Source organism: Sparus aurata, chromosome 13 (genome assembly GCF_900880675.1).
Source record: "Sparus aurata chromosome 13, fSpaAur1.1, whole genome shotgun sequence".
In the NCBI taxonomy this organism is placed as follows: domain Eukaryota; kingdom Metazoa; phylum Chordata; class Actinopteri; order Spariformes; family Sparidae; genus Sparus; species Sparus aurata.
Window position 1 is genome coordinate 3762288 of NC_044199.1, and position 11586 is coordinate 3773873.

The 11586-nt window shown below is 39.7% G+C and overlaps 1 protein-coding gene across 1 annotated transcript in view; it reads right to left on the minus strand.

Annotated features, from left to right (window-relative positions):
- The window catches only part of LOC115594009 (complement C1q-like protein 2), a 43264-nt gene extending 39346 nt beyond the window's left edge, over positions 1–3918 (minus strand). Inside the window, exons 1-2 of the mRNA XM_030437767.1 lie at positions 3612–3918; positions 2643–2726 (exon numbers count right to left, since the gene is read on the minus strand). Of these exons, the coding sequence (XP_030293627.1) occupies positions 2643–2726; positions 3612–3861 (334 nt within the window). The 5' untranslated portion in view covers positions 3862–3918. The remainder of the gene's footprint in view (positions 1–2642; positions 2727–3611) is intronic.
- Positions 3919–11586: the final 7668 nt, after the last annotated feature.

Sequence of the window (11586 nt, forward strand, 5' to 3'; positions counted from 1 at the left end):
CCTGCCAGTTAGACTCCCTGCCTACCTACCTGGTAAAAAGCTGCCTGCCTGCCTTGTCCTCTCTCATACCTGACATCATTCATTCCTCACTGAATTCTGGTGTTGTTCCATCATCACTAAAGACTGCTGCAATTACTCCAACTATCAAGAAACCTGGTGCAGATCCAAATGATTTGAACAACTTTCCACCATCTCAAACTTGCCATTTATCTCCAAAATACTTGAAAGAACTGTTGCATCTCAGAGAAACACCCGTCTCTCTCACTACAACCTCTCTGAGCAATTTCAGTCCGGCTTTCGTCCCCTTCATAGCACTGAGACAGCCCTCATGAAAATCACAAATGACCTCTTGATGGCATCTGACTCTGGTTTATTCTCCGTCCTGGTTCTCCTCGACCTCAGCGCAGCCTTCGACTCCGTCTCTCATGACATCCTCCTGGACAGGCTGTCCTCCATTGGAATCACTGACATCCCTATGGCTTGGCTGAAATCATACCTCACTGGTCTCACACAATTTGTCCAACTCAAGAACCTCCAGCGGTGTTCCCCAGGGCTCTGTCTTTGGCCCCCTCCTGTTCACTATTTACCTTCTGCCCCTTGGAAACATTCTCAGGAAATTTCATATTCAGTTCCACTGCTCTGCTGATGATACCCAGCTCTATATCTCCACCAAGCCTACTTCCACTCTACCACCCACAGCTCTATCCAACTGCCTAATGGAAGTTAATACATGGTTCTCACTCAACTTCCTTCAACTGAACAGAGACAAAACCAGTGTCCTCCTCGTTGGCACCAGATCCACCCTGGCAAAACACAACTCCTTCTCCATGTCCATCGACAATTCCACAGTCCCGCCATCACCTCAGGTAAAGAGCCTGGGTGTCATCCTGGACGGCACCTTACACATCGAAGCCCACATCAATAATGTTACCTGGTCTGCATACTTCCATCTATGCAACATCAACCGTCTCCGTCTCTCACTCACACCAACCTGCAGTGCTATTCTCGTAAACACTCTGGTTACATCCCGACTACTGTATTTCTCTCCTCCATGGTCTTCCTTGTAAATCACTTCATAAACTCCAACTGGTCCAGAACGCAGCTGCTTGTATCATCAGCAGAACTCCCTCTGCTGAACACATCACTCCAGCCTGCAGCAACTCCATTGGCTCCCTATCAAATCCTGCATTGATTCTACTCCTCACTTTCAAGATCCTTCACAAACTGGCACCATCTTATCTCTCTGAACTGATCCATATCCACACACCCTCCTGCACTCTCCGATCCTCTTCCACCATCCAGCTCTTTGCCTCGTCTGCCAACCTAACCACCTTGGGGTCAAGAGCTTTCAGCTGATCTGCCCTCAGCCTCTGGAACTCTCTCCCACCTGACATAAACACTTCTGACACTGTCTCCACCTTTAAATCCTGCCTGAAAACACACTTATACTGAGTGGCTTCCTCTGTATCAGACTAATCATACAATCACACTCTTTCCTATTCTCTGTTATTGCACTGTGTAATTGCATCTTCATATTCATTTATGTATCTTTTCATAATTGCACTAAAATGTTTCCTGATTTTTCATGTACTGTTGTTATTGTGCGCGGTGTCCTTGAGTGCTTTGAAAGGTGCCTTTAAATTAAATGCATTATTATTATTATTATTATTATTATTATAATTATTATTATTATTATTATTAGTAGTAGTAGTATTAATATTATCATATGTTGGGGAAATTCTCAACTGACCAGTCTATAAAGTAATTAAAAATGATTCCAGAGTCATATAATATATATGATATTGGTCGTCAGTCAAAATTTTTGAAAGTTTTTTGATACAAAAAAATCAAAAGACAAGCTATGTTTTATCATTGATTAAATGTAGCATAATTATCTCATCCATACCACGTGAATTGTTACAGCTTTATTCTGGAGTTCATGATAAATTAATTGTTTCACTTCATCACCTGCATTTTCTGTCTCCAGCTGGTCAATCCTGAACCTGCTGATGAGAAGTTCACTCTCACTGCTGCTCAGTCTGGTCTGCAGGTCTGGAGTTAATGTAATGACAGTGAATCACAGAACAGATCAGACATCAAAATATCAAACTGTTAACATGCACAACACATTTACAGTACAGACCCTCATCTTGTCTACAGAATGAACACTTAAAAATGTTCACACAGTCCACCACTTTGGATTGTCATGAGTTTATGAACACACTTCATGTTCTCCAAAGGATGGATCCCACCGTGACGCCCTGATGTCTCTTCTCGCGCCACCAGGAGGCTGAAATGTATGTTGTTGTTTTGTTATCTCAATAGCTGTTGGATTGATTTCCCTAAACTTTGTTACACACACTCATGTTCCCCTCAGGATGAATTGTAATCAATTGTTGATCTCTAAACTTTTCATCTAGTTCCATCATCTGGTCAAAATGTTGTCAAGTCAAAGAGAGTTTGGTTTGTGAAGAAATTCCTAAATATTCTCAACACTTTTGAACAACTTTTAACTTTTTGAACTGAGACTTAAATAATATTCAAAGATGTGCATAGTACACTGTTAACACAGATTGAAATAATATCATAGACAATAACAAACCATGAACGTTATAAAACCTTCATGTTTGTCAGTCACAGACCTGCATTCTCTTTTTCTAGGTCACTTGTTTTGCTCTCGGTTGCCGTCAGTCTAGTTCCCAAAGATGTCAGTTCTGTGGCTTGGACTGAAAAACATGAGTTTGATTTTATTTTGTGAATTGTTGAATACATTTCTGAACAAGCTTGAAATACACAATATATATATCAGTGATGAAATGGATTGTTACAGCTTTATTCTGGAGCTCACAATAAATTAATCGTTTCACTTCATCACCTGCATTTTCTCTCTCCAGCTGGTCAATCCTGGACTCACTGCTGCTCAGTCTGGTCTGCAGGTCTGGAGTTAATGTAATGACAGTGAATCACAGAACAGAGCAGACATCAAAATATAACTGCATGAACAACAATCATGTAAAGTGACCTGACTCTCATCTTATCTGCTCAACTCATCATACTGAATTTTAAAAACACAGCTAGAAATCATTATTCATACAGTTTAACAGTGAGATTTTGTTGATTAAAATTGACTCATATTGTTAAAACTTTATAGATATGTGGTTGGAAATGCTCAACTGATCAAGCAGTCTATAAAGTGATTAAAAATAACTCCACCTTTATCAGCTGCAACAGAAGAGTGACGCACATATAAATGCATCAATAATGATTGAATAGTATGATATATATTATATTAGCATTTGACATGTGACATTCTTCATGGTGAGAATTAAAATCTTTGTATCATATCATGTTTGTCAGTCACAGACCTGCATTCTCTTTTTCTAGGTCACTTGTTTTACTCTCAATTGTCGTCAGTCAACATTTTAAAAAGCTTTTAAGATACAAAAAAATCAAAACATATAACTGTTGTATTTGTCATAAAATTACATTGAATTATCCAAATCTTACTGATGTTTAAAGTTTTTTCTTGAGCTCACAGTAAGTACATCAATACACTGACACACTTCAGTGAACATGATCATCACTGAACAGGAAAAGTAATCAGTCTGTACCTGAATTCTCTCTCTGCAGCAGCTCCACGTGAACATTGAGCTCCACCACCATGTCTCTCAGTGCCCTCAGCTCCGTCCAGATGTCACAGGTGGTTTGCTCTGTGGTCTGTTCGGTCGATTCCTCAGCTGGATCTTTTGGATCTGTGTTCTTGTTGATCTCAGCCACCTCACCGAGGCCTCCAGCCTCCCCCTGAGCCCCTGATCCACACAGACCGAGCAGCAACAACAGCAAACCAACAACAACCCTCATCGTCTCCACAAAGGTACAGTGGTAGAGTGGGTCTGTCTTATATCGTCTCCAAACTTCAGCTGGCTGAACGAATGGGAAAAACAACAAGTGTTTCTTGTTTGACAGTTTGATTCAAGGCCTCAGATTATTCAATATGTTCTCTGTGCTGGTGAGAAAATACAAGCTGCTACAGGCTGGAGGAACACTTTAACTGTGACACCCTCTCATGTAGTCACAACTGTGTCAACACTGTGTTTATTAATACACACACACTGACATGTCTTCACTCCGACTCTAATGAGCTCATTCTCTCACAAATGTTCAAATTAATATGAAAACCATGCTTGGATTGAGCACTGTGATCGTCCTAATGTGGGTCAGGGGTCAAAAGTCAAGGGTCAGATCTTCATATTTATTTTTAAGCTGAATCGCACAAAATTCCAATTTTCTATATGATGTTGCATCAATTCCTCCACATTTTCTTACTTTTATCATCAGTTTGTTTCTCATCTAGCCAACCAAATCTTTTTCAGTTATAAAGATTGTGCTTTATTGTCTTTAACTAGAAAATATGAATCTTAAATCTTCACAGTGTGTCATGAAATGCTAATGCTTTCTTAATGCAGATATTAATAATGCACAGTAAACAGAAAAATACCTCCATTCATTACATGTTTCTCATATTTATTTATTTAAAAAAAACATTCATTCATATTTTCATCAGGAAGACTTTAATGCATATTGACAAGATTGCATTTCTAGAAAACAGAGGTGGATTACGAGCAGGACAACAACAGATGTCAGTTTCACTGCAACATGTCGATGCATGTAACATGAAAACTGTTACAAATTAAACTGAACCATTTAATCATGACCAATTCAAGCCTCACATCAACCTTCCTGATTGCAGGTTCACATCTCCAGTTTTGGTTCTAGAACAGATTGACAATATCACCAAACCCTGACACTTTCTTTATAAAGTATACAGTAAGTTGTTTGAATATTTTCTGTCCTCTTGAGCACCTTGTGTTGTGTTTGATGTGTATCCTCTTGCACTGTGCTATAGTTTCTTATAGATGTACACAGCACCAGATATGTAGCCGTGCTCCTGCTCCGACACCGCTCTCTCCCAGTCCTCCACCTGAGAGTACTCTACACAAGTCCACAGCTCCTCTTCCTCCATCTGCTTCAGCTCACGCTCCAGTGAGGCTTTGTACTGCAGGTTGTCATGGTTACTTCTGGTTGTCATGCAAATGTAGCCACCTAGTGTAAAACAGGCAACGGTGCAGTGTCGTCATAAAACTCACCTGTCGCTAAGAGACACTGATGTCAAATCAAAGATCAGAACTGCAGGTGAGACAGCGTCAAACCAAAAAAAAAATCTTCTCACCTGGTTTGGTGGATTTGAACAATTCTCTGACCACATCAACAGGAACCTGACCAACACTGAGCGCTCCGACGATCACAACCACGTCAAACAGACCTGCAGGAAGTGAAGAGAGACCATCAGTGAGAAGACTGGCAATTTCAATATAGTTATTATATATTATTTATGTCTATCACTGGGTCAGATTCTGACTTATCCGGGTTGGATAATTTATCTTATGGTGGGCCAACATTAACCCCTGGACCCCACTGACTAATAATAATAATACTTAGTAAAATTTAATGGCTATAATTTTAGAGATCTTTTTACAATAAAGTCGATCACAAACAATCATATAGGATTGATGATATGTAAACATGTCTGTCATGTCTGTAGCCAGATATACAACACTGCTATTGATCTTTAAAAATGCAGATATGATGGGATATATCAAGAAGGGGACTGAGTTATCAAAAAACTGAAGGCCAGAGTTTCTAAGAGCCAGAGATACAGATAGAGGAAAAACACCTGATTAAATATCCAAAGTGAGGCGAAGAGCAACTGGTCTATGTGCAGTTCTGCACGTGGGCCAAAGCTTCACACAGGTGCAGAAGGAAGAACGAGAATTTCCGATAGAAAAATAGCAGTGTCAGCAGAAATAAAGAAGAGTAGTGATTGGTTGAGGCATGAAGCCTGTGACACCCTCTCCTGTAGTCACAACTGTGTCAACACTGTGTTTATTAATACACACACACAGACTAACACTCACAGACACACACTGATGCTGATGCTGCATGTGTATGGAGGACCAAACCTGACATAAGTATAAATAAATAAATAAATAAATAAATAAATAAATGCATAAATGCATAAATAAATACATAAATAAATAAATAAATAAATAAATAAATGCATAAATGCATAAATAAATACATGCATAAATAAATGAATAAATAAATAAATGCTGAAATAAATGCATAAATAAATAAATAAATAAAAGTATAAATAAAAGAATAAATGCTTTTTATTTATTTATACATTTCTGTTCACCTACATTTATTTATTTCTGTATTTCTGTTCACCTACATTTATTTATTTCTGTATTTCTGTATTTCTGTTCACCTACATATATTTATTTCTGTATTTCTGTGTCCATATGTAAATGAGGAGGTGCAGCTCCAGTTAGCTTAATGGCCTCGACCAGTGTGACAGGTTAACTGGCGTTCATTTTAACTTGCGAGGGTCCCTAGATGTGCTGGTGGTGTGGTTTGAGAATCCTGTCTGGAGAGCCATGTCCGCTAACCAGGAAAAACATTCTGCTCATCGCTCAAAGTCATGTATATGTGTATTCGTTTTGACGTGGCTTGAACACTTCTATCCACACGGAGAAGCCGGGGCTGCGACTTGCAAACCACTGCTAGACGAGCGCTACAGAGCACAAATCATCCAAAAGTGCATGTTGTCGGTCTCATATCTTTGTCTTGAATCTCTGTACTCTTAAACAACTCATGTATGGAACAGTATTAAGCATTTGTTCACGCCGAGCGGCTCGAGAGCGGCGTGGACACCGCTGTTAGCAGTTAGCTGCTAGTTAGCTTTTAGCTGCTCGCTGTAGCGCTAAGAGCGTAGCGTCCAGGTTAACTGTTGACACATGTTACCACCGAGAGTGAGATACATGTCTGGGCTTTCCTATGAACCATTGTCGCTACTGGTGTTTGTATCACAGGTTGATCTGGACGTCTCACGATTTGCCACAGCTGATTGACCTGACGCTGAGCTCGGGCTGGATGTCAAAGTACTCTGCAGACTGTTTGACCAGCAGGCTGTATGACAGTGTACAGTTTTCACACTGACTTAGCTTCAGCTTAATAACGATGTATGCGGCTCGGAACGATGGCTTTAAGCGACCATTTGAACAGTGCGGAATGAAAAATACCCGATGGTAACCTGTGTCACAAGGTAGCCTGGACGCTGCGCTACAGCTAACAGCTAACATAAGAGCTAAAAGGGGTCTCCACTCCGCTCTCGAGCCGCTCGGCGTGCCTCAGCCTGTTCCACCCATGAGTTATTTGAGAGTACAGACATTCACGACAAAGATATGAGACCGACAACATGCACTTTTGGACGATTTGTGCTCTGTAGCGCTCGTCTAGATACACATATACATGACTTGGAGCGATGAGCAGAATGTTTTTCCTGGTTAGCGGACATGGCTGAGGATCCCTCTCTCTCCAGACGGTATTCTCAAACCACACCACCAGCACACCTGGGACCCTCGCAAGTTAAAATGAACGCCAGTCAAATTCATAACTATACCATAGCTACATGAACAAATGTCAACAACTGCAGCTAACAGTTAGCTGAGCGGGCTTGCTGGTAGCCAGCAACATTCCTGTACAGTGTACAGGAATCAGCGCTGCTAGTAAGGCAGAAGTAGTAGACCCTCATCGAGCACACTCCTGTAACCAATCATGCTCTTGACTGAGGTTAGGACCTCCTACCTCCTCATTTACATATGGACACAGAAATACAGAAATAAATATATGTAGGTGAACAGAAATACAGAAATACAGAAATAAATAAATGTAGGTGAACAGAAATACAGAAATAAATAAATGTAGGTGAACAGAAATAAATAAAAAGCATTTATTCTTTCATTTATACTTTTATTTATTTATTTATACATTTATTTCAGCATTTATTTATTTATTCATTTATTTATGCATGTATTTATTTATGCATTTATTTATTTATACATTTATTTCAGCATTTATTTATTTATTCATGTATTTATTTATGCATTTATGCATTTATTTATGTATTTATGTATTTATTTATGCATTTATGCATTTATTTATTTATTTATACTTATGTCAGGTTTGGTCCTCCATACATGTGTGGCTGACTCAACTCAGTGAGTAAAAAGACAAAAGTATTTAAAAAACGTATCCACATCTTCGTTCTTATACAGCATGAATATTTCCCATGAGCCTCTACACCACAACATCTGCCATCAAAAACTTCATCACAAAATGCAGACTGTCATATATTTTTCATGCAGTTGTAGCAAACAACTATCAAGTCTATAATAAAGTGTTTTTTCACTCTTAATCTCCATAACAGATTAAATAAACATCACAGCATTATTATTCAGTGCAGTGTCCAACTGGTGTTGCTCAGTTTGTTGCATGCAGTGATATTTGTGGGTTTTTTGTACGTGCAGCTATGCACGGAGTTGAAGATACTGGAGTCACTAACGCCAAGTTTCGTGCAGGTGCAGAAGGAAGAACGGGGATTTTCGAGAGAAAAATAGCAGTGTCAGCAGAAATCAAGAAGAGTAGGGATTTTTGGTTTTAAAAGAGGACGCTCAATGCTTTGAACCTCGGGTCAGTTTGTTTTTTCATGGATTTTGTCTGTGTTATCTCGTGGTTTGTTTGTCGGCAAATAAAGTTCTACTGCACTCAGCCTTGAAGACTCCTGCTGACTGTTTTTGATCTTTTAAATCTTTTGGACCAACCGAGAAAAGTGAGGTCGATTTACGACACTAACCAGCTAGCCCCGACCTGTCTGGCATCAAAACTTCTTTGTGTTAACACCAACACTTCCCCGGTGCTCTCAGCTCCACTCACCACTAGCTCCATTGCTAGCTAACAGGTAGCAGCAGCAACAGTTGGCAGCAGTTAGCGTTGACTCTGGTGTTATACTGCCCCCTATATGTTACGAGTACGAAATCATCAGTTGGTGATCTCCATTAAATCTCAGAAGGACGATGGGTCTCAGCCCAGAATAGACCCCACTAACTCTTCCAGTTGAAGGGATGGACCCCACGTTCTGAAATAGGGCGCTTTTCAGATTTTTTCCTTAATTTCTCAGGGAATAATTCATTGGTCTTGATGAAAAGAAATCAGGTGCAGTGGCGTGCACGGCCTTTTGGGGGGCAGGTGCTCAGTGAAAAATAAGGGCACTTTATGCGGCATGTAGAACTGACGGCTGCCTTATTATAGCATTGTGAGATTAAAAAAATAAGCCTACTGCTTTCCTGCTGTAGCTGCCTAGAATAGAATAATAATAGTTTTAGTAAAAGCCTATTTTCTAAGGTTGAATATAGCCTATTAAGGTAAATACAAGATTACTGCAAGTCTTGTAACATAGAAATAACTTGTTGGTACAAAATAATATAATTAGCTGAAATAGCTTAATGCCTAATTTAGTACAGCCAAACCACTTTGTGTAGTTAAAATAAAATGTGGACAGCTTTTAAGATATTTCAGTAAAATTAGAGGAACAGTTCAACTTTAAAATCTGAGCTTTAAAATGCCCTAAACAGTGAACATGACTCTTGACTCTGACCTTTCATCTTCATCTTCCTCTTCCTCCTTGCTGCTGGTGCGTGCTTTTATCCAGGAGAGCAGAGAGCTGCTCCCCTGGGCTGCCTGCTGTAGCTCCCTTTCTTTTTCCTTTCTTATCCTCTCCTTTCTAGGCATTATGCTGCAATTGGTTAATAAAAAGACCAACAACATGAATAAGACTGGTTATATTTCAAAGAGGCACAGGGCTTCTTTTTCTGCAGGCAATTGGTTATTGCCTGTTTGTCATTTAGCAAATAAATGACTGCAAGTGTTAATTATGTAGCCTAATGTAAACCTACACAATAGCCTACTAAATATTCATCTTATCTTCATCTATCATCTTAAATAAGTATACTGATTAGGGCCGGGACTTTAACGTGTTAATTACCATTAACTAATTACACAAAAATTAGCGCGTTAAAAAAATTAATGCATTTTAATCGCACTTATTTTTGCACCGCAGAACGTTTCTCACTGGAAGAGTTTTAGGGGTACCGATTATACTGGAGCACCAACTAACGTTCATGACTTCAGACAACAACAATGAACGAAGAAGCAGATGAGACTGCTTTGGTTGGCCCCGTGGATGGGAAATTTTGTTTTCAAAAGCGGACGGATGGCAGCGTAGATAAGAGCATGCTATTGCTGCACTTTATGGCAAAAATTGCACTGGTCGGGGCAGCGTTTAGCTCAGTGGGTAACGTTAGAGTGCGCGTCCCATGTGCCGAGGGTCTGCAGCGGACCCAGGTTCGACTCCCGGCCTGGGTCCGTGTGCTGCGTGTCACTCCCCCTCTTTCTCTCCCTGTTTCCTGTCTTATCTTCAGCTGTTCTGTCAATAAAACCATGAAAGGCCAAAAAAATATTTAAAAATTGCACTGGTCTGTTGGTCTTGAAAAAACAATGTTTTGTTGCTTAAGCTTCTGTTTTCAGTCATTATTCAATGGTATACTAAAATCCATGTAAAAAAAATTGCTTCTCACTGTTCTCAGGTCAAATATTTATATGCGATTAAAATGCAATTAATTTCGATTAATTAATTACAAAGCCTCTGATTAATTCGATTAATTTTTTTAATCGAGTCCCGGCCCGACGAGCACTTATAGACGATCATGTCAGCATGGGCCACCAAAAAAAATGTAAAAAACGAACTTTCAAAAGGGCACTTGCTTGGTCCAGAGGGCAAAGGGCAGGTGCTTTAGCACCACCTAGTGTCTACCTGTGCACGCCACTGATCAGGTGTATTTAGATGGCTGCAATCTGTGAGTAACTGTTGGGCCTTGACGGGGGTCAGCGCTCCACAGAGTGCAATTCTAGTTGTGTATGATATACTGTGACTCCAAATGTCTGCACAATCATCAGAAAACAAAATAAACCTAATTGTTATTAACACAGGACTTGAATTTGGCAGGAAAATCCCATTATAGAATCATCAAAACAGACATTACATTACAATACAGTCCTCCTCAATGACAGACCTCAAGAAAATGTGTGCGGTGATGTTATTCAAGACATTACAGCACAAATAAATAAGGTTAAAGATGCAAACTGAAGCACTTAAGCAATGATGATGTCAGCCTCACTGTTTTGACATAAACTCTCATAAGTGTTGAACACATTGTGCACTTGCATCACTCAGTCACTAGAACTAACTTCCACTGTGTTTGTTTTCATGCAGATCTTCAACCAAATACAGTATTTTCACAATGTATGTTGATATGTACCAACAGTTCATTGGAAGTGTTCAGGCCACACACCCTCTCAGGTCTGTTCAAACTCTTTGATGCAGTACAAATCTTTCACCACCAGAGGGCGGTATTACTCTGATATACAGAGAGAGTCAGCTGCAGTAAATCACACAGACTTTGTAGTAACTTCATGTTGTGTTGAAGTAAAAATGGAGGGTCATCTCATTTATTTTAATAAGGAGGCCTGAGATGCAAATGGAGAGAATGCGACTCATGTAGTGAATCTATAAAACTCATCTCAGGCTTCACAGCCAACAGTCAATGATAACAAACAGAATCCAAACAC